Genomic DNA, 27,965 nt, shown 5'->3' with positions numbered 1-27,965 from the left:
GACTTTCCTCTCCAAGTGTCGCCTAGATTCCCGAGGGTCCTCCCCTCGCTGCCTGCTCTACTGCTCTCCCAGACTGCACCGTCAGCTCAGGGCACAACCTGATCTGACTGCTGGCAAAGCCCTGGGCTCCTTTTGACTGGCATTCGGCCTCACTGTCCTACTGTCCTTGCACCAGTTGCCTCCCCTGCGTCAGGGCAGGCAAGATGCCAGCTCAAACTGGTGAAGACACGTCAATGCCGCACTGCCCCCTAACATCTGTTTCGCATGCCCAATAGCTTTAAAAAGCTGAAATATTCCTGTTTCAAGAGTCATCTATAAACAAGGAAATCCATTTATTACTGCTTCAAGTATATTTGTGTTTAAAATACCTTGCAACCTAACAAAAGCTTAAAAGGTTTGCTCATTTTCACAAGCATATAGGTTAAATCTTTCCCTAGTGCAGAAAAGCATTTGAAACACTCTTTTTAGCAATTTAACACTGACATGGCTGCACATGCGATGCAATAAGATTGATATTGTAAACCTTGGCACTCTTGCTTCAATTGTCCTTGCTGTTGTAATGTCTTGACTAATAAAAGGCAAAACAAGTTCAGATCCAAACAATGACACACTGTTATGGTGTATGGTGACATAAACAAGGCCAGCATGAGCGATTCCTGGCACAAGGCTAAGCTTATATACTGTACACAAGATCCCCTTCTAATCATCATCTTCTATTATGATCTGCATTCAAGCTGTCTGAGGTGGACGTTCAAGTTTCTTGAATATAAAGAGATTTTATGATGTCGTAAATATTTTAAATATGTGGTGTTTGCAACTAGATTTGGATATGTTTGTGGCATGATTTGTGGTTCAGGAGGGTCTGTATTTTTGCAACTTTATAACACATAATTATTATCCAATATCACAGTAAGGGGCTCAACATCTGCGATTTTAACATGCGAATCTAAAATGCAAATCTGGCTTACTGCGACAGTATTCTGTCAGAAAGCCTTGCAAATCTCGAGACTCCTTCAAACTCCAGTACTACAAACTGGACCGTTGCTTACCTTTCTGAGGTAGTTTGGGAAGAACTCTCGGGCCAAGTGTGGATTTTGTAGTGCTAGTGCTTAAAAAAAAAACACAAGACAACAAAAACATTAGTGCTTCCTGTAATCAAAGCCACCTATCATTCTTCTCAGTGGAATTCAGTGTTGATCTTTAGGAAGGTTAAGAACTTTCCAAGTTCTTTCTCTTGTTAAGAAAGCTATTCATATCTCACAAGTTATTTCTGTTCTAGTTCCATATTGTATATTACTAAACGTACATTACATCAATCAAAGATGAAAAAAAAACTAATGTTCCTGATGTGCACATTTATAAATTGGCAGTTGAAGTGGTCAAAGTGGCCTCAATTTTAGCCATACAGTTTGAAAGGCTTATTTATTAACCACTGAAAATTATGCGAAAATTAGGTGTATGCAAAGATCATGTCCATCAGAATAAAACACACTTCTTTTCATTGAGTACCACTATAAAAAGGGTCCCAAAATGCTGGGGTGCTTAAGCTCATGGCCATACCTTTGTTGCTGAAGAATACCTTCAAACTTGTTCCCAGAAGACGCTTTGTTTACTGAAGGTGGAGTGGAGTCATTTCCTGTAACATTAGATGAAAGCAGATTAATCCCAATGCCAAGCTGAGTCAGCATTAACCAGATGTCTTGTACTAAACATTATACTGCAGTCAATAAAACAAAGCAAAGAGCAGTGTATGTGAATCTTGTGCAGTTATCCAAGGTAGTAATAGTCTGAGAGAAGATGGTTTTGTCTGGCAAGCAGGAAATACAACTTACAATAATTGAAAATATTGCTTTTGCTACAGACTCATTTCCCCTCTGCAGAAAACATTGCAACTACAACTTTCAGACCGACACTGAAAAGCACCCCCATTATTTACCAGCTGTGTAAACTGTGTTGTGGGTGGCTTTATCTAATAAATAGGATACATATAGGAGGGGAAACGCCATCCGTTACTGAAGAGCAGTCCCCACCTGGATGACACGTGGAATTTACCACGTTACCAAGGTTACCAAGTATAACACTTCTACCCTTCGAACAGTGCCGCAGGATGCTTGTTATCAAGTCATCAAATACAAAGGACAGCTACAGCACAATGTTGTGGTCCATTCTAGTCCAGAGGGAAGATCACCACCTACTGGTCCAGTGACAACAAAATTACTGCTGTAATTGGTATCTTGGATAGTGGCAGATCAGCTGGTTTTCAAGACAGCCTTCAATGACTGATAAGCAGAAATCTGGAAAGCTTGCCTCTCCTGATTAAGCAAATGATTGCTCCAATGAAGTCATTCAGAGTTCAGCAGGAATGAGAACCAGTGGACATTTTGGCTTTGCAAGAGAAGAGGTGCAGAGTCCTAGTCTGGAAGATGATAACACTGCTGTCAGTGCAGTGGGGGAGTTCCAGACAGACACTAAGCCAGAAAAAATGTAATTAACTAACTTAAAAGCAATATTTTCAAATACTGAATACATTGTAAATACACAAATTTCATATATTATAGCACACACTCTTAATTAGTTTAACTAAAAATCTTCATCTTTCTGTTTTTACTACATGATAATGTTAGCATAATTATTATTAACATTTTGAAGTATACTGTTCACTTTTTAGAGTGATTCACAATGACTCATCTGATTAAAAATAGTTATATTATTTATTATTTATATGGTTATTGGCTGAGAGATGGCTGTCTTGGATTTCTGGGTTGGCCCTACACACACACTTTGACCAAGTAGCATGTTACATGACCTGGCAATACGATTTCTGAGCCTTCTATTCACTAGTCAGGGCCTGGCAACAGAATCTGCACTTTTCCTCAAACGGTTTTACAAATCCTGGTGCAGGAAAACAAAAACCTAGAAATAATTCACCTATCTGCAGACTTTATGGAGAGCACCCTGAGAGGTCTACCTCAAAGTGTCATTTTCTTATTGGAAAGTTAGAAGGACTCTTAGCTAGATGGTGAATGTTTTGTGAACAGCTCTTGCTCAAATGTGCTGAAGTACTGTATGTTTTCAGTGACATGTTCCTGATACAACTACATGGATGCATGTTCTGTGGTCAGCCAATCAGAGCAGTGCTCCCACACAGTATGAAAATGGAGATGCAGACAATCTGCGCTTTAGGACACGTCTTACTGTGGAAAACGCAAAGACATCATGGAGTTGACTGCCTCACGCCACATGTTCACCATAATGTACAATAAAATGGCAACACACTTCTGGAAATGACACAGCCTGCTGCTTACGGTTGCAAAAACAAAGCAACTAGAAACTCAAGGTCTGCTGGGTTACAGCTTTTAAAAGGAAGTGTGTGATAGACAGGAAAGACATGCTCTTGACACACAACACTGTCCCACAAAACAGTCTAGGACTTGACTGAAGGACAAGAAATATATTTATCATTTTAAATTCCAAACTGGGCTGTAGTGGTAACCAGATCTCAGGACTTTTCCGGCGTTCAAGTGAAAGGTTTGAAAAGACTGGGAAGCAGAACTTTGTGGCCCCTCCCCTGAATGGGAATTGGGATGTTTTCCTCATTCATACTATTGTTCAAATGGATGAAAAATATTATTTTTTATTTCATTAATAGGCTTTGCCTCAATGATATTTTTTTTGCTTGATCCCATTCCAGCAATGAACTGACTGATGGACATAATACTGTTATTTTTGTAACCCAAAAAGCAAAAAAAAAAAACTCATCCTGTGCAAGTAAATCCTGTAAAAAATACATTTGGGCCTGAATTAATTCTACATTTTCACTTGCCTGCCAAACTCCATATCTCACTAGAAAAAGCTACCTTCAACTGACTAGTTTGGAGTTCGCATCTGGCAGCTGGATCAACGTTTTGAATGGGTGCAGACCTACATATGGTCTTATTACCATATTTTTTAATGCAATCTATGTATATTGTTAAGTCTTATGAGTTATAGACAGTAAATGCCAACGTAAGCATTACTGACTACAGGTAGCCATGGAAACCTACTCTATTTTTAAATATTCTTTTCTTGATTTTTTTATCTATGGCTGATCGGGGTTTGGGAAGTGGAAGCTGGAGGATCTCAGGTTTTGCACGACTTTTTTAAATCAAAGAACGCTCCTAAATTTTCAATCTTCAGTTATTCAATGCTGACCCTTCCCTTCCTTAAATTGGTATTTTTTCCAGAATTCAGAGACTTGAATTCCATTTTCAAAGTTGGCAACAATTACTGTCTCATTTTCAGAGGTGATTCATTCTTTTGTTATTTGTATCCGAATGAGAAAAGAAAAATTTTCTATTTCTTTTTACGCCGCGGATTGCTCTCACAACCATTGCCCCTGTGCTCCTGAATTCACCTGAGAAAACCAAACAGGCCAGTTTGGTTTTCAAACACAACTGATTAAATTAAGTTTCTAAGAACTGAAAACAGCTCATTCAGGAACAGAAAAGACTATCACTGACTACCACAAAAAACTAACTGCTAAGGGTATGAAATCAACATTAAAGTTTTAAAAGGTTAAGGTGTCAGGAGTTCTAAGATCATCATCCTCATTGATTTGTGTCACGGTTTTATGGCTTCGTTGTGTTTTGTTTATTAATAAAAAAAAAACAAGCATGGTGCTTAAAGTTTTCTGAATGTAGGCCTAAATATGCTGTCTATATTGTAGCTCCTTGCACAACTAAAACCCAGGAAATATCTACTGTTGTAGATTTCAAACCTCATTTATATATAGTTTTTTCATTTTTACATTTTCAAATGCTCAAAAAATGTCTTTTCAGCTTTCGGTTTTGAAACATTTGCAATTCAAATACTTCAGCAGCCTGTCTCACCAAACAGAAAAGTACAACAGATGAGAAAGAGTTAAAACAAAGATGGCTCTAAACAGATTTCACTGTTGAATCCTAGAGAACGGGGGAAGTTATGTAGGACAAGGACTGGCACTGTTTTTGGCTCACATGCTCAGAAATTCATAAGAGACTTGTTTTATTGAGTTGATTCTCGTGGAAATCTAATCAACATTTTAGGCCTTAGTTACAAATTGACCCCAATATCAACAGAATACAAAAAACAGTTTAAACTGAGAACTGATACAAGAAAGAACGCAAAATTATTTGTTCACAGCGTTAAGAGTCTTTCAGCTTGCAATTGGCAATGTCTAAGCAAAACAAGGAACCCTGTGGTGTCGTGTTGGCAACAGCAGTGATGGTTTAGGCAGTGCAGTCATGGAAACACTACACTACTTAACACCGCACAGAGACCCCGGTGTTCGTGGGGTTTTTTTTGCTTTCATTCTTTCTTTTCTTTTACTGACTCACCCCAAGGAATCCCACCTTTATTCTGTGGGCCGTGAGGTAGAGGGCTTGGCGGGTCAGAGAGGGTGCGTTTGTGTCCAGGGGGAGGGGGCGGCGGTCTCTTCTTACACAGGGTGGAGCTGCCACTGGGGGGCTGTGAGCCGAGAGGGAGGGTGGAAGGAGGGCCAGAAGGAGCTAGAAGAGCACAGATAACACAGGCTTACTACAGCAGGACCCCAGACGCAAACACACTGATGCCATCGGTGGACAGCATCAGGCCTCCTCTGTGGATAGAGAGGTATGGCACAGGATTATTTTGAAGGGAGGGTTTGGGGTGGGGTGCTGGCTCAAAAACAGGCCAGGGCAGGAGCAGCAGAATCTCGCCTTCAGACTTCATGGTCACACGGATTCATGCAACAAGAAACAACCACATGACGACAAAATACAATGTTGACGTGCCCAGAAACAAACGACAGTAACTAAAAAAAAAATGTTATGAGTAAACAAATGACTGTGGAAGGAACGTTTGTTTGTATGCACCCATATTAGAACATACAGGAGCATAAGACTTCTCAGTAGATGCCTCATTAAAATGTAAAGCTGTGCTTAAGAATATAACCCTAAAGAGATGGAGCTACCACTTGTGGGACATAGAATCGGGGTGCCACAAACGCATAACAGGTGTTGCAGTATGTGCAGGAAACACATACTTGACAGTTTTCAAAATGTTGAGGCTTTTGCTGAAGAAAACAGTATTGAGTCCAACAAAAAACTTTATAATGTGTAACCCATGACCCACATGATTATTATTTTAACCTTTCAGATTAGTTAATCAATTAAAGCCAATGCCCTGTTTCTCTGTGTGTTTTAATGCTTGATCATGATGAATATGCCAAAAATACAAACTGCAAGTTCAAATGTATTTTTCTAATATCATTTTTTTAGTTTAACAACATTGGATTAAATTACTCTAGATATGTCTGTACTGTTGGCTGCTGCAGTCTTCTGTTCTCATTAGATGTACATTCATGAAGTGAAGAAGGATTACAGCATTGGCATTTAAAGAAGTCAAATTCACTTACATAACCATGATTGATGATGCATTTTTGGCCCTTGCAACAGAGGATGGTAGACATTTTCTGAACCACATTCCCCACAAATCAGTGAGGGGTGACCTGCCATCCTCTAACACTGACCAACTGGTGAAAGACAGTTCGGTGGGTGACAGTTAAAAACATCTTAGCTGCCCAACTACTGATAGGGAGGAATATGTAGAAGTTTAGTTTAGAGCACAAAGAGAACTGGGTTTTGTTTGGATTGGGAAGTGTTATTGCAGGGAGTGATACAACTTTTCAATTAAAAACAACCTTCTTCATGGTGTTTTGTATGCATAGATCAAGTACATCTGCTACATGTGTGCTATAAGTACACTTTATGCAAGAAGGCATTGTACAACTAATATTTTAAATCACTGATTAACAGTTTGATACGGCCCTCTGTTTTGAAACTAATATGTGTGTCAAGATTTTCCTTAATCACGGTTGTGCTTGGTTAGCATTGCTGCCTTGCAGCACTGGGGTACTGAGTTCAATTGTTGGGGTGCTACCTGTCTGGAGTTTGTATGTTCTCCCTGTGTTCTTGTGGGTTTCTTTGGGTGCTCTGGTTTCTTCTCACAGTCCAAAGAAATGATGGTAGGTTAATTGGCTTCTGTGAAACTGGCCCTGGTGTCTGTGAGTGTCATGCAATGAACTAGTGTCCCATCCAGGGTGTAACCTGCCTATTGGCCAATTCTTCCTGGAATATGTTTTGGGCCACATTTACCCTGAATTGGATAAGCAGTTATTGAAAGTGATGGTGATGATGCTTTTCCATAACTCTTTATAGTTTGTAGGTCTTCAAAAACTTGTATAAACTTTTTTAAACTTGTATAAAATGCTCATACTTCCTTTGCTTTAATTTTATACTGAATGTTAAGAATTAGCTTTACTTTGACAATTTTTCTATGAAATCTAGCATAGGAATACTGAATTTCAATACTCATCAAGTTGTAATTTTTCAACATTTAATCAACTTCCATACTTACAGATCTCCCAGAGCAAAGTCATTCCTGGAATTGGCTTTTTATGAAATAACTACTTACCTCCAGATCCTTAGAAACTTAATAAATATAACTTCATACACATAACTTCATAAGCAGAAATTACAGCTAATATTGCAAGTAAACTAAATTGTCTTTGCTTCTGTTTCCAAAAATGTGAAGCATTCCTTGAAAAGAAATTTCATTGCAACATTCCAGCTATGCCACTCAAATCCATCAGAGAGTTTCATATAGTGTGGATTCATACATTAAAAAAGATAAAGACACAAAGAACTACCTGCATATTTGCCACTTTGCATAAACTGGATAAAGGAAAGCTTCAAATGAAGGTCTGTGTTGCAAGCCAATAAAACCAAGCAATTCTTAATTGTTAAAACAGAAAAATCTTTTTTTCCTATTAAACAAATATAAAAAATAGTACTACGAATCAAACATAACCACACAGTGTTTTGTGCTCCTGAGGTGCAGTGCTACAGCGTCACGATTAGTGGAAAGGATCAGACCCCTATTATGAGTGTATAAATCTGAGCCAAGACCACACAAGCAGGCACAAAGGGTGACATGATTTTGTCTTTGAAAAAAGGATCAGTCTGCCATTCTCTTCTTGAATCCAAGCGACTCCTGATGTATGATCCTTAGGCAACAGTATCGGAGGGACCACAACACACCTATTAGCCATCCCTATCTATTATGAACTGTATGTAACCAGCAGACAGAATAATAACAATGTAGTCTCATGACAGCACCATAGCTCACACCTGGTTTACCAAGTTGATCAAGCGTGACAGCCGCAGAACCACGGAAGTCCCAGTCGCGTGCCTACCTTTGCCTGCGTTTCTGGGAGGAAGAGGAGGAGCATCGATGCCAGGCGAAGTGGGGGAGTCGGTGCTGGCGCTGTATATCTGATTGGTGAAGGCGCCGTAGGACAAGCGCTGCTTGTCACGCTGGCTGCCAAAGCCCGGAAGGGCCAGCTTGTCCTGGGGAGAGAGGCTGGAAGAGTGGCAGAAGCTCTGCGGCCTGGGGGAGCGCTCCTTCTTTATCGGGCTGGGCTGCAAGGGCAAACCGACAAAGAGGCAGGACACATTTCAGCTGGCTCGGCTGCTGGTTCACTTCCTGGGGCCCTCACTGGCCTTCCTGTACCCCCCGGGTACAAATGTGTAACCATGATTCCTTACCAACACTGTAGCGTAACGGCAAGCAAAATCCTCAAAATGTGCCCTGACTCCAACATACAGTACCTGACTTTAATATCTGTTAAATCTGTTGCAGGCCTCCCATATTTGGATTTATATCTAGAAACTGTAAGCTCATGTTTAGTAACTCCAGAGAAACAAATCAATAGTGGAGTAGATATGTGTGTTAATTTTCTTGACCCTATGCACATTCTAGTCCCATAACGAGAAGACTGCCATGAAGAAGTATTTCAGATCCAGTTTGTTAGACATTATCAGACTCCTGCAGCTCTTTCACAAGCTCTGGGCTTGTCTACAGTGAGGCTCTTTCTGGTCTTCTGTATTTTTAACAGTTGGTCTGATATACAGGAAACACGGGGCCAACAGCAACACCCCGCAGAGCACAAGATTCAGGGAGCAGGATGGTGTTCCACGTGAGCATGCAAATATTAATCGATGATCAGGCATGTGGAATTAGCCACATGGTGTATGAAGGAGCCCTCTCCTTCCCCCGTCAGCCAGGGAAGGTTCTCAGTGCCGAGAGAAAGCACCACTTCAAGGCAGGGTCGTCGCAAACCCTGGGAGCGTAACGGACATAAAAGTCCAGATAATGGTAACCAGGTGTGACGACCTATTTCTTAGAGCAGGAGCGACATGGCTTTCCTCCCTACGACAAAACAACCTGTGAGAGACGAGACAGCGACCCAGGAAAAGAGCCCTGCTGCTAGGATGACTAGGCAATGGGTCCCTGGGGCAGAGTGGACAGCTGTCCCTGAAAAGCACAGTCACCCCCTCTGCTTCCCAGATGGATCAGGGGTGAAGAGGAACAGCTTTCTGTCACCCAGAAGGGGGTGAATAGGAATAAGTACAATAATCCTGTACAGGCGTAGTACTGCGATTAACAGAGTAGTTGAAGACAGAGAATGAGTTTGCTGAAGTAGTGGAATTTTTGAAAACCTGTAGCATAAGACCTACTGCGGAAGCAGCTAGTGTAGGAGATGTGCATTGAGATCTAGAGCGGTGTAGCATCCCTAAAAATGAAAGAAGATCTGAAATCGTGGGGAAACAACAAGGAGCACAAACCCTGAACAAGAACTGTTGCACTGTTTTTGTCCTGTTTGTTTGCGTATTTGCACAGGTTTTGACGATTTGCACTGGGACCTTACTGCTGTTTACACTGTTATTGTTATTGTATTACTTTCTATTGTCTTGCTTTCTGTTCTATTTATATACTGCACCTGCAAGAGAAACACTTTTCACTATACTATGCACCCGTGTAAGTATAATGACAAATAAAGTTGAGTTGAATTGAACATCAGAGAACTTCAGGGTGTCACAGTAAGTTGGCTTTCTGGTTCTGGAGACAGCACGACAACACCTGCAGCTTGGCAGAGAGGTGGGCAAGTCCATAAGCTCTTAAAGAGTAAGAGAGCCACTGGACCATAGATCCAGTCTGATTGTGTGGGTATATTTCTGAATAGAGAATACCTGCTGACTAGCAGTGACATTGCTACAGTTACTTTACAAGTTAATCATAATGACCTTTACTGGATCTTGGGCTTTTGATCTCTTAGGCTGTTTTTACTCTCTGCTACTATTTAAGCATCTTTGTCTTGATTTTTCTCAAATGTGTTGTCAGTTACATTGATTCATGTAAAATATTAATATTAAACACTACTTTTTAAACCATCAACCTATTCTCATGCTCTGCCCATTTGTGAATGGACTGAAAGTGGTTTTAAAACCTTGAGAAGACAAATTTAAAAAGATGGCTTCTGTATGAACTATAATGAAATATCTGCATCAGATATTTGTATGGCTAAAAGGGGATGCTTAAAGAGATCCACATTAACGTTTTTAGTCTTGACACAGAAATTAAACAGCTCGAGCAAGTTACAAAGCATAAAATGGAGCAGACACAGACACATCGACACCTGATAGTTTGATATTTGGACTGTCATGCAGAAAGCTGTAATTTGCACTACAGGGTCAGTACCAAGGGATGTTTGGACAACTGCACTGTTGGGTGCTGAGAAAGCCTTTTCAAAGAACTGCATCAAAAAATGTGTGTTGTGTATTGTGTAGTAATACAAATGTACGCTCACACAAACAAGGCCAAGGGAAACAAGTGTGGGGATTGGGCAGCTTACTGTGGCCATGTACAGTACGATGTCCTTCCATTCAAACAAGCCAACGCTAACACACACTGGTCACACTGAGCCAATGTGGTGTCCTCTGGAGTGCATTGCTGCTAGCCAAAGGCCAATTTCCCTTGATCCAGCATATTTTCCACACTTAATTTCACTGTTCAATGCACAGGTTTCACCTTACAGTTATTTGAGTACAGTAGCAAACCCCCTGCCTCTTGTTTGTAATGGAAATGAGTCGAGCTGCGACGTAGGTCTGCTTCCTGTGCTCACCTTGTCATCCAAGTCGTCGTCGCTTTCATCGATCTCCTCCAGCCTCAGGTTCCACTCATACTCCACGTGAACGTGAGGGTTAAACTTGCCAGCCGCAGCCTGGACTAGCTGAGGGAAGCATGCGAGATATTGTAGTGAACCTAGTAACAGCACACGGCATGGCAATAATCAATCAGCAAGCTATATTCAGCGTCTGACGTTCAAATTCTCCTTTCATATGAACTCGGCTAGAGTCCATGATACAGTGGTAGTGCTAAAACATTCATGAAATACACTACCTGAATTTGTCTTTCATGAAATAACATTTAAAAAATGCTGCGCTGACCATATTTGATGTTTAACTAATATCACAAATTTTAAAAATAAAATGCAGGAGGGAATGGATACATGCTCACAAACTACATGAATGAATCCAAACTTTGCCAATACATTACAAATGAATGCAACATGATTATCATTGCCACCTAGTGGTAGAAACAGTGTTTCTCATGGCACATACTGTAAAGTCATTCACTGGTGTTCAGCTAGATAAGAGCTCATTCCTTGATAGCGCTAAATTACTATGAGTACCTAATTTTAAAAGATTTGAAGTCCAGTGTATGGGTATTACTAGGCAAATAAAACCCAAATCCAACAGTAAAAACACTTCTTGGAAATAACAATTGAATGGCTTTATAGGGAATATAGTATTTTTCATAGAGAATACTAAAATATTGGACAGTCAAAAGACTGAATAAAGACTGTAGCTGACCAGAATGCTCAGCCTGACCAATTCTGACCAATAAATGTCAGAATTTATGTTTTCAGTTCAAAGAAGCTGTTCTGAGTAACTTCTCACAAACAGGTTTGTTTTTCACCTTCTTGTTAATGATGACAGACACTTCATGTTTTTAGGAAAGTCACTTTCGGTTAAAGGAAGACTTACTACCAAAAAAACTAGGTAAGTAGGTTATTCCATTCAAGCTACACACAATGGCTCATTGGGCAGAGAACACATGACTCTCCCCCCTGGATGTGTCTGCAGCAGTGGGTTCCCTAATACAGCTGGATAGACTGGAGCACCTGGGGTCAAGGTCCCTGTCTACACTGGGGACTTAACCCACAACCCACCAGGTATGAGGCCAGAGATGTACCCACTACACTAGACTGCCTTCTAAGCTGACCAACAATATGAAGCTTTAAAAAAAATGTGTAACAGTATATGAAACACTTACTGCCTCTTCACACTGTGAATTCCTCAGTCTCCTGGCAATGTCCAGTGCCGTCTCTCCATTCTGGTTTGCTGCAAGGATGAAGAGCTTTCACTAGGGAGGCATTAGGAATGGATCTTTTCTTTGAAAACAGCAAAAAAAAAATCATCTGCCCTCTCCCCTTTAACTAGTTAGGGACTCTTCAACCGAACCTTTTTTTTTTTAAACAAGCACATAGCCACTGCCCAGGTAAAGTGAAAATACTGTGACGATGACAACTGCATGTGGTGACAGTAAAAACCCCAAGATATTTTTTTTTGTCTGCTTAGAAGGTTTATTTCTATCTTCAATTAATGTGCTCGCTCTCTTCGCACCACAGTATTTCCAAGTTCCTGGCTCAAGAGAGACAGACTCACTTATATCAGTAGACGGCTTTCCTCTCAGGAGGAGCTTGAGGCATTCGTGTTTCTCGTACACACAGCAGTAATTTAGTGCTGTGTTTCCCTTTTCAGTCTGCTTATCCAGGTTGCCACTAACACACAAAAAAGAAATAAAAAGCGCTGTCAGGGAACAAAAACCTATTATCTAGACAGAAACAAGCTGTTTTTTTTGTACAGCAGACAGCATGGTTTAAAGGATTCTGAAAAGTGACAAATTACTTAACTGCAGGTTATCTATTCAAGTTGGAGGGTGTTTGTTACTACCTGAAGTTGCCAAAATATCAAAAGGTCTGACATTACCATCACATCCAGACCCAGATTGCATTTTTTACCACTGAGAATTGCTTTTTTAAAAAGAATTTGAAATGGTAAAATATAGTGGAAAAATTGGAAGAACTCCTTTGCTGAAAAATTCTTATTCCTCTTCAAAATGATAAACCCACAGCCTCAAAACAGAACACCTACTGTTCAAATTCAGCCCCAATTATTTTCAATATCCTTCCTTTTGTCTACGTGAAGAGCGAGCATTACATTAAAGCAAGATTGCTCAGTCCTAATAACCTTCAGCATTTGCTGATTAACTTGATGGTTGAAAAAAAAACAATGTTCGCAATGTTCTTCATCTGCCAGAGATTAATCTGACAGAGATTACTTACTACATTTTAAGGGTATATTAAAAATTGCAGCTTTTTAGAATTATAAATATTAATTAAGCAGATAATTAGCTATATTAAGAGTTGAATTACTGTCAATGAAAGGGAGCTCAGCTACAGCCAAAACTAGCTGCATTTGTCGTAACCAGCACCAGAATTAAGAAGCGATAAATTAGCAATGGACCAGGATGTCCTTACATGGATCCAGGGTTGCTATTAAAGGCAAGAGTGACTTTGGGGATACTTGCAGATGTTTTTAACTCCAGCTCTTTCTAACAAGTACAATTTAGATCAAAGCTAGCACACAGATAACATTATAATTAGGGTCTGAAGTACTGTTAAAGCTTGTGTTCAGGGCTAAAGCTATATTTGAAATGGCTAACTTTAAAAAAGTTTGAGGTGTAGGTGTGCTTAATTTTAAATTTTGCTATGGGCAACATTTGGGATAAGGGCTTTTGGTCAGTACCTTGCTCCCTACTTTTTATCATAGCTAAAACAAAATACTTGCATAGCAGTTACCTTACAGAGTGATATAAAACTTAACCTGTCCAACTCAATCTGAGCCTTAAATATTTGAAAGTCTGTCTAAATTAACTACCAGTCTAACAGACCTCAAATGGCAACAACCTTCCTACACATGGAACTCAAATTTCTCTTATCCAATTTTGTAAAAAATATTTTTTTAGGAATATGGCTTGGATTATAGTAAAGGGTTGGGTCATCATTAAGCTGAATTAAGGCTACAGTTAAGAGTGATGCTGAAGTTACACTTGAATCATATTGTAATATTTGTCTCCTACAAGAACATTTAAATCATAGGCTAGGGTTCACATGGAATTCAAACTAGTGTGAGGACTGGGGCGGAGCTAAAGTTAAAATTGCAGTTCCTTCTGAAGACCAAGCTTGAAGGGAGGTTACAGACATATTTTAAGAACATATCATGTACGAAAGGCCAAGTGGCCCCTCTAGCTTGCCCATCAGCCCTATCAATAGCTCATTTCATTTTGATTGATTGACCATATTCGACAGATTGATACACCTTAGGTGACCAGACTCTCACTACCCTAAGTGTAAGAAAGTGCCTCCTGTTCTCAGTTTTAAATGGTCTTCCGCATAGTTTCTATTTCCACTCTTATTCCACAAGGATAGGAGTGTCGGAAGTGCAAATACATTCTGGATTGGGATTTAGGAAATGACATGGAGATTATTGTCATTTTTTGGTATTTTTGCTTCACTAATTGTATAGAAGGTTGAACATTTTTATGTTTGGAAAGCCTTTAATGCTGCCTTTAGACAAATGACTTTTTTTCGTCCAGTTAAGGAGATGCAACACTGGTCAACACTGCATAGTGCTGACTCTAAAGAAGTGAATTTGTCAACAATGAACAATGTGTAACAAATTATAGCATTCACTTCATTGTATAATAACTTTAAGAATTTGTCAATTTAACCTTACTTGTTTAGATACAGTATATACAATAATCTTTCTGAAGCATTCTTTCTCATATAAAAGGGAACACAGGAAGAGAAAAAATGAACAGAAAGAAAACTCAATGACTGTATAGAACAGTTTAACCACAGAGTGGCAATCTCCCATTTGAAGCAATTAGTTTTCAGATTAAGCTCATTTTTCTTTGAGGGCTTCAGTAAAAAGAGCTTTAGTTAAAAACCTGGGGTTTTCAATGCATTGGTTCCAGCAACAATAACTATCAATTTAACATTTTAAAGGGTTTTCTTCTTTCCGACAGCTAGATTAAATTTTCTTTGTACCACATAAAACACAAAAAGTGAACTACCGACAATATCTTCTGACACAGCCTGCGGGATTTAGTATGATTTATATTTCAACAGATATCAACAACAGTATAATCAAGTTGCATAACAGGATACCACTACCAATAGTACCAGTATTGTCAGTAAAAATCTTACTGATCACACGGAAAATGAACCACAAATAAATGAAAATACTACTGTTTTACATCAATGTTTACTTTCTATGGGCCTGTACCTTGTAGATTTAATATGACCACACAGATAAGTAACCACTAGAAACAGAAAGTTGACCTGGCTTATCTGAAGGCTCTCTTTCATTGTTCTCCTTACAAAAAAAGCAAATCAGTGTTGAAAAGCACACTATCGCAACTTTGGCATGATAAATTGAAAACAACCTCAGCAGTATGTACAGCCATTGACTGAAAAAAAGGTTTGCAACATTTTGCAAGTGTTTTACCACAAAGTGACAACACAGCTAAATGGCGTACTTTAGGGAAATATAGCAGTTCATGTTGTTTTTTCCCCCCGATTGACTAAGGCCACCTACTACTTTTGTTTGCTTTCAGACTGGGTGAAGTTTTTCAGACTCCTTGTTTCTGGAGGCAGCTGAGAACAAGCTGAACCATGAACTTTAACCTTGACATAGTACCTTTTCCTCTTGAACTTATTTCCACAGATATGTGCGCAACAAATGTGTTACTGCATGATAACACTAAGTTTTAAATGTTATAATGTCAATAAAAGGTTGATGGTTCTAATCCTGGGTGTGATAATATTGGTCTTTTATACAGTATACAGTAACAATAGTTTTCCACACACTTGCATCATTTAATCACAGAAATGTTTGTAAAAAACACTCCCTGTCACAGCTTCCTAACTGTAACTGCGTAGTCCTCTGTTTTCATTTGATCCATACCTGTTCTGAACAAGAAAATCGACCAGGTGCAGTGAGGTCTGGTCTGCAGTCCGTACTGAGAAGTGAAGTGCTGTCTCTCCTGGCTCCTGAATAAAACAACAACAAAAAAAACAGTACTGAAGATGTGCTAGTAGGGTTTAGACCCCGTCTTCAATAAACAAATACACCAAAATAAAAATAAAAACTGCTGAGAGGACTATGAAATTAAGGAGTGAAGCTTCCTTGCAGACATTAAATAATTACCCCTTGTTAATAAACATGGGTTTCTTATTTTGGCTCTAAACAAAGGAATTAGCTTTTACTGCTTTTGCTCTGAAGACTAAATAAGCCTTTGATGACCAAAAGAAAAAAGGCATTACAATTATGGAATACGAAAGCAATTTTGTCTGTGAAATCCCCAAAGTCTCAGTTTGCTTTTTTGTTTTTCTTTTGATCGTCTCAACACATGGGAGTCTTCAGACAAATATTTATGAATTCCATGACACACACAAAGAGTAAAGGAAATATTTAAGCTACACAGTTAAATATTTTAACTATTTTGTGAAGCACATAATGACATTAGACAAGAATTGTGAATGACTTAGTAACTGTTCAATGCTTTTAAAGATAAAAGCTCTGGCCAAAATAAACATAAAAACATACATGAACTGAGCTGTAAAAGACACTTCTCACTCCATATTCCTGGTTTCATTTTGATTGATTGGCCGTATTTGACAGATTGATACACCCTAGGTGACTCTGACAGTTGCAAAAGCACTAAAACCTCATACCTCACTACCAAGAGTTCATTGGCCACAAGTAATGAGGTGATTTAACCTGTACCCAAAATGCTCCGCTTATCAAGAGGACAATGCCTTTGTGCTATCAAGAGGTTGAAGGTTGGTCTAAGTTGGCAAACTTAGGCTCATTCTCTGGGATTGATCGCAACCAACAATTTCTAACCTGGCAAATAAAATTTAATTGCAGTTAAATGCAGTCCGCCACAATGTTGTGAGTCATGATCTCGCACATCTCTCCAATACTGACACATCATCATCATCCCAGTGTGACGGTCTAGGCACAGTATCTAGCCATTACCAAACTCTACTTGTTGCAATTAATGGCAACGAGACTCCACAGTGCTAGACTGATCTAGACATCACCTTCTACCCTTCCTATGGGTTCAAGCTGACATGAAAACGACCCAGCAGGACAACACACATTCTCGTGCAGCTTTCTTGTGAGATGAGAATGCCTCACACTCTAGAACTCAGCCTCACTTAACAATTGTGGGATGAGCTGGGATAACCTATGGTCTCTAGGGTTCAAATGTAGTGGAGCTAGTGTGGTGACGTCAGCGCCCTCCCTGCGCGTAGCAGGGTCCTCAGCTGCCTGGGCTAAGGGAGGTCTCCTTTAGCTCACGCGGTTGGTGCCCTGTTGCGTTACGCCGGAGACCCGGGTTTGCGCCCCAGGTGTGCGGGACGGAACGGGTGGCGGGGGGCACGACCCCGCGCGGAACCGCGACAATCACACAAAGACCACTGAACAGGTACAGGTACTGTACGTGCTTATATAGGCTCTACGAGACAGGACAGAATCCCTCAAGACAGCATCCGCAACAGGTGCAATGATTAACTCTCATGTGTACAGCTTGTATTGCTTCCAACACAAGCTACTAGCCTGTGACTTTCACTGTTACCCATTTATCACCATAATGAATTTACCTAGGACATGCCTGTCCAATAAAATGTCAGTGTATGCGCTAAGAAAAGAGTTTGAGTATCTTTTGAATATCTTGCAGTTGTAAGTGATTCGTTTCTTTTGACATTCGCTATACATTATCCATTTTAGTGCATTATGCATTCATACACAGATTTCCCAAATAAAAGTTTATTACTTATTGAAAAACTTATAATTATAGCCCAGGAATACTGAGAAACGTGCAAAATTTGGTCAGCCTGTCCCAGCCAAAACAAATATCTACACCATCGCTACTATATTGTTTATCGCTAATCATATGCAAGACACAGCTTTAAGCACAAAGTTTTACAGGATATGTAAAAGCTCCCTTATGCATAGCCTTCAAATTCAACACAGGCTCTGATGGACAGTGTGAAACAAATACTGAACAACCTACTCTTGGGAATATTACACCTTTTTAGTCTTCATTATTAAAAATTCACATAACCTTTAGTAATACCTTTATATCTATATAACCCTTTTTTCAAAATTCATCACTTTCTCTTAGTCTCCAGATTTCTTGCGAATACTCCAACAGTACCAAATCACAGAGAACTGACTTTCATATCACCTGCACCGATCTATTTTAATAATGCACTGAACTGTACAATTTAAGAGGTATGTTTGTATTTAATCCTCAAGGCAATCTGAATTATGTACAGTCTAGTGCATTGCAGCAATATGGTACAAACAGTGGGAAACAACAGCTAAGTGCAGTAGTACATGCACGGCGGAAGAAATATCATTGGGGAAATACAATGGTTTTGGGATCACAATAAAACAAATTTTATTTAGGTTCGAACATACAGGAAATTATTTGTGTTCATGGATGGATCAGAACAGATTCTAAGACGAAATACAAGGGTGAGTAACGGAAAATACTGTCACATGTAACTGAAGTGAATGGATGAATTTTTAGCGTTTAGCTAATTTTTCTGGTCTTTTATTTTTAACCATAAAAGCAGTGAGTATAAATACTGCTGTAGAACAGAGAGCAATCTATCATTTACCATTCCATTGTCTCTTTTCAATCCTTTTCTCGCTATTATGGTCTGCCTGATGACAGGCACAAACGTTTCCAGTGTCAGAATTCTTCAGAATATTTTTTTAAAGGTTAAAGCAGAAACAAGAGAATTCTTCTGCTGGTCAAAGTCATTCGACCCCCTTTGAGGCCAGATCAGCAGACTGACAGTCACAGCAGGAGCCCTCACCTGGCCAGTCTCTGGCAGTGGTTCCATGAGCTCCACCCCCTCTGCATAGACTTGAATTAGTGCAAGTAGATCCCTGGATTTCACAGCTTCAAACAGCTCGCTCATCTTGGCGGCCGCTGAAGTGCAGGTCTTCCGAGCAAACTTGTGGTCTACGTATTTAGCGTTGATAAACTCTTTGCGCGCTGTCCTGTTGATTTAAGCAAACAACAAAACAAAAAGCAGCTAAGGATTCTGTCCGGAACACCACTGAGTTTCTTGTCTAAATTTAGAGCCTTTTGGGGAACATCAAGTTTGAAAATAAGGCAGTACAGCTATGGCTGGAAATTACAGTTCTTAACTTGATCAGATTCTTTCTACTAGCACACAGAGGAGAAAAAGATCTCTAGAACTTCCACTTGAACCACTGTTCGCAGTATTTACCGGGGGGTGTGAAGTAACAAAGCAGAACTACTTCACTACAGTAATCGAGCGCTTTTGTTTTAGGTCCGTACTTTATTTAAGTATTTTATTTGTGGGTTACTTTGACTGTCACTGAAGTATTTTGGATTAGAAAACGTGGTACGTTTACTCTACTACTACATTTCCGAGATGCTATGACACCTTTGTATGTTTACTTGAGTAGTTTTCTCAAGTGGAAACTCAAGTGACATATTTGTGAACTTTTTACAACCCTGGTATCTGCACACATGGAGCCGAGTAGTGGTGCTGCTCTCACAGATATGATAACTTGATCATAGATGACTACCAAGGTACTTCCAAAACCTGACAAGGTCAAATCAATGGAAACAATAGTGAAACACAAACCAGAGGACAGAAGTAGAACAATCTACTCAGCCATATTATTGAAGCCTGAAGCCCTGGCTTGCGTCAGGAAACAGCTGAATGATATGCTTGAGTCAATAAGTGACTAACTACCAAACAGACTATGACATCCCCTCCTTTGTAAAACTGACAATACAATTGTGTACTGCTGCTCATGAAGACTCAGTCACACTTGTGTAATGACACAGCCTTGCTTTGAACTGTAGATTATCTTTTCTATTCGTGTTTAAAAAAATTAGCTTCACCTGTCTGAGCCACCAGTAGTCCATACTGTATGAAATATTTTGGTGTGGTGTGAGCCTGGCCAGTACTTGGATGGGAGACCTCCTGGGAAAGCTAAGGTTGCTGCTGGAAGATTTATTAGTGGAACCAGTAGAGGGCGCTCACCCCACAGTCTGAATGGGTCCTAGTGACCCAGTATACAGTACTGTACTGTATCTATCACTATACTGTAAAAAAGCTCAATCATTTGGATGAGACGCAAAATTAAGGTCCTGACTCTCCATGGTCATTCAAAATCCCTGGGCACTTCTCGAAAAGAGTCGGAGTGTTAACCTTGGTTTCCTGTCCAAATTTCCCCCTGGACTTTACCAATCATGGCCTCCTAATAATCCCCCATCTTGAACTGGCTTCATTACTCTGTTCCCCTCCCTACTGACAGCTAATGTGCGGTCAGCAGACTGGTGTACTTTGGCTGCTGTCACATCATCCAGGTATGTGCTGCACATTGGTGGTGTTGGAGGGGAGTCCCCATTACCTGTAAATCGCTTTGAGTGGAGTGTCCAGAAAAGCACAATAGAAGTGTAAGCAACTATATTTTGCTCAGATGTGCAGCACCTTAAAGAACATTTGACAGAGGAATTTTGTACTAAAAACACATTTTTAATTCCTCTTCATAAGACATTGCTAACGCAGATTCTTACAGTACATTTGTAACACGTTCTGTACATTCCCCAGGTTACTCACATGTCGCTTGATGGTGTGGGCTTCGGTGAAGGAAAAGGAAGGTTTCCTTCCATAATGTCATTAAAACTACTGTTTCCTACATTCTTGGCCAGCTGAAAAACAGACACCAAATAAAATGTCAGCAAGGAACTGAAGTTACGACAGTAATAATAAAGGGCAGTATTCACAAATTAAGTTCAGCTCCAATCGTAAACTCCAAGCTTGGTGCATGATGTCCTAATTTCCCCCCTTTCTAAAGGGTTCCCCCTTTGACAAAAAGGTGGCCTGATGTTAAATATTAGTTTATTGAAATATGAAAATAACATTAGTGTCTTGAGAACCCAGGTTTTGGCAGTTAAAAAAATTCCACTTAGCACTTCTAAATCTACATGAGAAAATATTGATTCTTATGCAGCTCTCCAGGGACGATGTATTTATGTTTTACGAAAGGTGACACTTTCAGCAAAATCAGATGCTTGTGCTTTCCCCACCTGCACTTGTGAATTCACTGCTCTGCAATTGCCAAATAAACAGTGACAAAGATATTTAAAAATATTTTCCCGATTTAAATTGAAACATGTGTATCCTCCTGAGATAAAGGAGCTGTATTAGGCACCTGAACAACTGGTACATACGCAGAACTCAAAGGGGAATTGTATGCTAATTTGCTTTGTAGAATCATTCTTTCTCCCTTACTGGGGATTAAGATTTTTTTTATAGGATTCTTTTCTTGTTGCGTGTCAGAGGAAGGGCATTCCTTAACAATGAAGCAGTGACAGAAAATGCATGAACACAAAATGTCCAAGATTTAGTCCTGGACAGTTAGCAATGGACCAGCCTCAACTGAGCAGAGCCTACAGGAGGGAGTTCAGCAGAGATGCATGATTAGCTAGAGCTAGATTATTTAGTGCATTAAATGTCAATAACAAGATCTTATATTGATGGAGACCAATGGAGAACCAATAGGCAACCAATGGAGAAATTTAAGAGTTGAAGTGATATGCTGCCAAGGTCTGGTCTGAGTTAGAAGCCTAGCTGCAGAGTTTTGTACATATTGCAACTTAGTGAGAAGAGTATTAGGAAGCCCAGAGAGCACAGAGTTGCAGAAATGAAGCTGTGATGGTATAAATGCGTGAAGCAAGCATTCAGCATTGGGCACTGATAAAAAAGGTCTAATTTGGGCAATATTTCTAAGCTGAAAAAAGGCCTTAATCAAAAATGTTCACATCCTCCATTACCATAAAGCTCTCTAGCTTTTCCAGCTGACATTTTCTGCCTACATTTCTGCCTGGTGTTTTTTTCTCTATTAACCTTCAGGGAATTTGATGTCAGCTGAAGACTGATGTCACACAGACAAGAGATGAGTGACGGTGGTGGGAGATCAGAGGGGGATGAGGCTTTAACATACAAATTGAGTATCATCCGCATAACAATGAAACTGAAGACCATGCTTGGTCTGCGTGTTTATGTCTCTTGGTTTTTTCACTAACGATTTCAGTAATTAATATCATCTAAAACAACCTTGGCTGTGTAGAAGTGATGTGGGAGAAAGGAATGAAAAGGCTTAAATGCATTAACACCACATCAAAGGGCTCCAAAGCACTTCATGACAAATTATTTTCTAGACTCTCTGAAAACCACTTTCTACAAATTCTTCAGAAGCCATATTGAACTGTAAAGTTAGATTTTTCAGCTTTTGTAAAAATGCAATTATGCCTCTTGCTTTCCTCATCAACAGGACCTTACACCTTGACTAACAACAAGAGAAAATCTGACCATCCTACACACCAAGTAACGTCAAGCCCTGTATGAACTTAATTTACCTGAAGTCTTTGCTGCTACTCGCTAGAACAAATGCTTGATAGATAAAAATCTGAAAACAATGTAAATCATGACTGATAAATAAGGCAAAAATGTAACTGATGAATATGTACTACTTTATAAACAAAGAAACCAGTGAACGAAGTTGATTCAAACAAAGCATACCAATACATTTCTGACTGTACTGTATATCTAAAGAACAGTAAATACACTTATTTTAAAAATCACATGTGTTATGACTTACCAAGAGTTCAGAAGTCCCTAATTTATCTAGCTCCATAGACTGGATTCTTGAAATATGCACCCCCATTTCCCTATGTATCCCCGAGCACTCAATACACGTCAGAATGCCTAGGTTAGTGGAGAGCCATTTGGGATCTGAAAAACAGAAGTGGGGCAAGAGAAGAAAACTAGTAAGAACAATTATAGCAAAAACATACATCTTTAAGGACTCAAATGCCTGGATTAATAAACCGTACAGGGAAAAAATAGATGATTCCCCAGTAAAGAAATACAGAACACAGAAAAAGGTGCAGAGCACAAAAATACAGCTTCAACTTTTCTTTTTGTTGTATTCAATGCAATTCCACGGTTTTGACAGAAGGGGGAGCAAGGATCTTTGCAGTCCTAACATTAGTAATTCCCCCCACTGGGCATTTCATACTGGATTTTTTTCATCTAATTTGAGCACTTTTTTTTAGTCACGCATTCAAAATGAGCCACAAGCATCCCTAAATGCAGTCAGAAGAACAATAATCTACAGCCACAAGGCTGGTATAACCTTTCTTTTATGCAGTTGTGAAACAATAAGTGTAGTGTGAGAAAAGTGAGTTTAGCACTCAAAAGCCACTATTGTGGCTCAGTATGGGACAGCACTTAAGAAAGTTCATAAACATTAATTCATTTATTCTTCATTTAATTTTTTTAGACTTTCAGTAAGGTGTCCTCCTAGCATTAAAGCAACAGTATCTAGTACATCTGGTTTTATTTAAATTCTGTTTTATTATATCTCTTTATAAATAGAGAATCTTGATTTAGCAACAGCGTAAATATACTCAATATGAAGCACACAGCTCCTATCCAGTGCAGCTATTCAGTCATTGCTTTGGAAGGCAGGTGAATTCTCAGGGTGATTAAAATTCTCACAGATGTTTCTGATATCATTACCTAAAATATCAGCTTCCTCACAAGACTGAGAATCCCAGATATTATTGTCTGCTTTGTTACATTTAGAATTTGGTTTTGGATGTATGAGTATTTCAATTCACGTCTCTCCAAGTGATGTCACTGACTCTGGTCTAGAGTCCTCTGACTCTTGATAGCAAAACCCCTCCCAGCCCTGTGGGACCCAGGGGAGTGGGGCCCAGAGTCAGAGGCAGTCTGTCTAATAATGCAAGATGTTTCCTAGCAGCTCTGCAAGAACATTTCAGACACAAATCACCACAAAACAAAGTTTCAGGGACTCAAAGAGTCCACAGAAGTGAGGAATCTTCAATGCAGTGAAGAATCTTAAAACTAAATTTCAACTACTACTAATGCATGACTTTGAAATTTTCCTGGACACACATCTGTTAGAACTTTCATGCCATGCAACATAATGCAGAAAATATACAATATATGAAAACTAGGAAAAATAAGAAAACAAAGGTAAATGTTTTCAAATCTAAATCGTTATACAGTATAATAAACTGCTTATGCAGTACTCATATATATATTGCCTCAAGACATGGTGTCCACCAGTGATTTGATGCCATGAAAAACTAGGATACTGTTGGTTTTCAGTGGAAAACGTTACATTTGTTTGGTTGAATTTTGCAGGCAATAGATTCCTTCATGTCTATAGTACATCTAAAAAAAGATGCTGAATATTGGATTAAATTACAAGCAACACACTAATCTTTGAAAAGATGAAAATAATAACAATAAATAAGACATGTGAAGAAAATATACTGCACCAGATGCTATCAGTGTTAGTGTATCTCGTTCAGCACATTCGGAAATATAATAATGCCTTACTTGAATATCTTAATAAAGCTTATGCATGTATTGTAAAGCTATTAACATGTATGGCTGGGTTGATCGAAAAATTTTATTAAAGAAGCATTAAAAAAATGAAAGAGGACATCTGTTTTGGCAGCAACCAACCTACTGTCTTCAACACATGAAGGCACTGATACTCTACACATGTACTATACAAGATTCTCTTGGCAATTGAGCCACGTTTTGGGGTTTTGTCACATCTCACAAACACTAGGGGACTCATCTGGTAGGAGCAGCAACAAATCAGAATTTACATAGATTTTCTCGATGGTTTGTCAATCGTGAAATCACACAGATTCAAATTTTGGAAAACACAAAACGAGAGACCAAGACCTCCCCAAATATTGCCTGGAGGACAACAGTGATAAGTCACCACAAACACCTGAGTGCTTCTCAAAGATTGCCAATTTAGCTCTAAAACCAACACAATCTTCATTTGAGTCTAATTCTAATCCTGTTCGTACAATATGAGTGTTTGATCCATCTTCTCCAGTGGCCTCTTCCTCTAATATTTTAATTTTCATCCTCTTCCATCAACAACCTGCTTTTCTGCTGACGGTGAAGCCAGGAACCATCTCTCAGGCAGTGAGGGGTATTGTCAAGGGAAGTATCTGTGCATACCAAAGTGCTGAATCTTGTTTTTTTTTTTTATACAGCAGATACAGTATCAGGGAAAATGTGCAGTGGATAGCACTATAATGAGAAAACAAGAGCACAGAAAGGAAGGCTGTTATAAGAGTAGCCAGCTGTCAACTGCTGGGACAGGTCACAACACAGACACCATGCTGATGCAGTAAACTAAAAATCCACCCATAAAAACTAATAGGGATTTATAAGAAAAACCCTTCAAACTGATGAAAATACATTGTGAGTGGGGGCGGAATAAAATAAAAAAAAAACCGCACACATCTGCCACAAGATCAGAACACCATACAAGCTCTGTTCTGGCACATGCTGCTGTGTACTGATAATGTCAGGGACAGAAACATACTTACTGGCCCAGATGTTACTGGTTTCAGGCTGGGTCGAGATGGGCAAAAACTGAAAGGGCCCAAGGCGATCAGGGCGATTCTGTTTTGGGCCAGCTAGAAACTCCTGTGTTTTATTTGCTGCCTCTAATGATTGCAGTGAAAGAAACACTTCACCCCATCCCCGCCCTCATGTTTTGAATTGGCGCCTTCCACTTTCGTGAAACATGGGTTTTATTATTTAATATAGTGAATCTAGTACTGGAAGACATGGTTTGTACATATGACCACACCTGTAAATCCTCTGTGTAGCAGTTTAACCGCTTTTTTTTACTAAGGTGTCTTGAAGCATATGATTGGTGGCTTATATTAACAAAGTTAAGTGCTGCTCATCAAATGGTAACATTCATATTGAACTAAAATGTAATGATGTTTTTTTTTAAGAGCATTTTATAATAATCTGGTACTTCAGGAGCACAACAAGGCCACTATTATTCAATCATAAGAGATCATTTTGGCTATAATTCCTTGTATCTGAATTGTAGAAGACCTTCATTTTGTTCTCAAATTAAGCTTTTCATGTGTTTTTTAATTGGGGTGGCTTGGGCCTGGAGCTTATTTACTGTATGTGCACGTTCTATGGCTTGAGTTGCCTCTTGCTGTATATTGCTCTATATACAGCGGCAATAAATTCCACATTAAACATTAGCTCATTCAACAGAGATGTCAAAAGACAGATGGGTTGGCACAATATAGGATTACCCACTAAAATACTGGAATTGTGGCTTTAAAACTGGATCTTAAATAGAAATAGTTCTATTTTTTTAATCTGGGTTAGACTTTTTAATGGTGTATGCATTTTATATAAAGGTCTTGCATCATGAAGTTCTTCATCTATGTAAATTCATAAAATACATTTTTTTATCTTTTTCCCCCTAAAAGATCGTCTTTAGCCCTGTTCAATTTGTGATATCCTGGAAATTGTGTATTGTGCAAATATTTGACAATTTACTTTACTACTGTTGCTACAATAACAGTGCACTGGGACTGCATTTCAAGACTGCTACATGCAGTACTTTTGTATGTTACAGAGACGCAAAACATGCATCAAATTTTAACCTTTGCAGCACAGACAGGTGGTTTTCCTGAATTTCTTCTGAAACTGGAGCAATAAAGTTCACGTCTATTATCTACTGCTGGAATATTCAGGGGTATATTCAAGATCGCTCCAAATCTCAGATATAGTACTTTTTGTGGAACCTACAGTTAGAAGATTAGTGCACTTCTATTTCCTGCAGCATCAGGGTAAGACCACATGTATACATCTGTATATAGTGTTGTTGTGCATTTTAAAAAGAAAGAGAAAATGTTAAATGGGTAGCAAAGACTGAACCAATACCAGAAAAATGACAACACTGTTCTTTCTTGGTAGCTCTAAAGTGTGGTGGTTTTTGTCAAGAATTACCACTGGATGAACTCTATAGACAATTTTAATAGTCTGAAAAATTAAATTTAGGTGCTTTTCCACTGCTAACACAGTTTGCCAATATTGATTTTTTGTCTGAATCCATAGTTACTATGATTCAAGCTATGCAAACAATGCTAACGTTTGAGCATGTCAGCTTGTTTTTACCTTCTAATTTAATTTTTTTCAAATCTGCTTTTACAATCTTAATTGTTTAGCTTATAGCCTATGTTGCACTCTAGTCATGACTATCAACTAGACAGGATTTTTTCCACCGTTAGGCTTTTTTCTACAGGTGCTGAGAATGAGAAAATGAACAGAACAAATGGTTTTATCACGTCAGCTGAGAAGAGGCTGTTGTTGTCGTCCCACAAACGACGATTAAACAAAGCTCATTTTCACAGCAATTTTTCTGCCTGCGATATGGATCCTTAGAAACGCAGCTAAGAACCAGTGAAGGACAAATGTCTGGAAACAGGAGTGGTCAGCAAGATCACAAGCTCAGTTTTCCTTTCTTTATACATAGTATCTGGAAAAAAGCCTGAAAGTTGGTCGATTCTTGAGATCAGCTAGGCAACCAGAATTCAACGTGACATGCAAAATAAACGCACTGAAGTTCATCCCATGCTGAAAAGAAAACCATCATGCGAATTTTGACTCTTAAAGAGTAGCTTAAAATAGTAGGCAGGCTCTTGAACACAGCAAACTTGCTTCCAGTCTTTTCTTACAGAAATTCTAAGCAACAGCGGTCTGAGGTAAGGGAACGTCCAAACAGAATTAATAGACCTTAGTTTCTGTATGTCAATCACATAAACCTGAAGAAGAAACTGAACACGCCATATGATAAGACTTATAGCATGGCTCACAGAGGTACACATCTCAACAGAAAGGGATGGAACCTTTTTCACGGATGGAAACAAGCCGATATCACAGAAATTGTGGGGTGAGCTGGGAAAAACAAGCTTCCTTGACACCAGACCTC

At 39.2% G+C, this 27,965-nt stretch overlaps 1 protein-coding gene across 5 annotated transcripts in view; it reads right to left on the bottom strand.

Moving 5' to 3' along the window:
• Nucleotides 1–27,965, bottom strand: part of LOC148657355 (arf-GAP with SH3 domain, ANK repeat and PH domain-containing protein 1-like) — a 156,936-nt gene that overhangs the window by 9,331 nt on the left and 119,640 nt on the right. For 3 of the 5 annotated variants that reach the window (XM_088643475.1, XM_088643476.1, XM_088643478.1), the window contains 11 exons: nt 22,755–22,888; nt 20,711–20,802; nt 18,923–19,109; nt 15,993–16,078; nt 12,627–12,742; nt 12,235–12,302; nt 11,021–11,128; nt 8,252–8,477; nt 5,355–5,525; nt 1,561–1,636; nt 1,050–1,108 (listed from right to left, as the gene is read on the bottom strand). In XM_088643475.1, the coding sequence (XP_088499601.1) occupies nt 1,050–1,108; nt 1,561–1,636; nt 5,355–5,525; nt 8,252–8,477; nt 11,021–11,128; nt 12,235–12,302; nt 12,627–12,742; nt 15,993–16,078; nt 18,923–19,109; nt 20,711–20,802; nt 22,755–22,888 (1,323 nt within the window). The remainder of the gene's footprint in view (nt 1–1,049; nt 1,109–1,560; nt 1,637–5,354; nt 5,526–8,251; nt 8,478–11,020; nt 11,129–12,234; nt 12,303–12,626; nt 12,743–15,992; nt 16,079–18,922; nt 19,110–20,710; nt 20,803–22,754; nt 22,889–27,965) is intronic. The other 2 variants (XM_088643477.1, XM_088643479.1) reach the window with 2 other exon arrangements.

The sequence above is a fragment of the Lepisosteus platostomus genome, chromosome 8 (genome assembly GCF_059453375.1).
Source record: "Lepisosteus platostomus isolate fLepPlt1 chromosome 8, fLepPlt1.hap1, whole genome shotgun sequence".
Classification (NCBI taxonomy): Eukaryota; Metazoa; Chordata; class Actinopteri; order Semionotiformes; family Lepisosteidae; genus Lepisosteus; species Lepisosteus platostomus.
The sequence above is the reverse complement of the archived record's forward strand: the minus strand, read 5'-3'. Positions and strand labels throughout refer to the sequence as shown.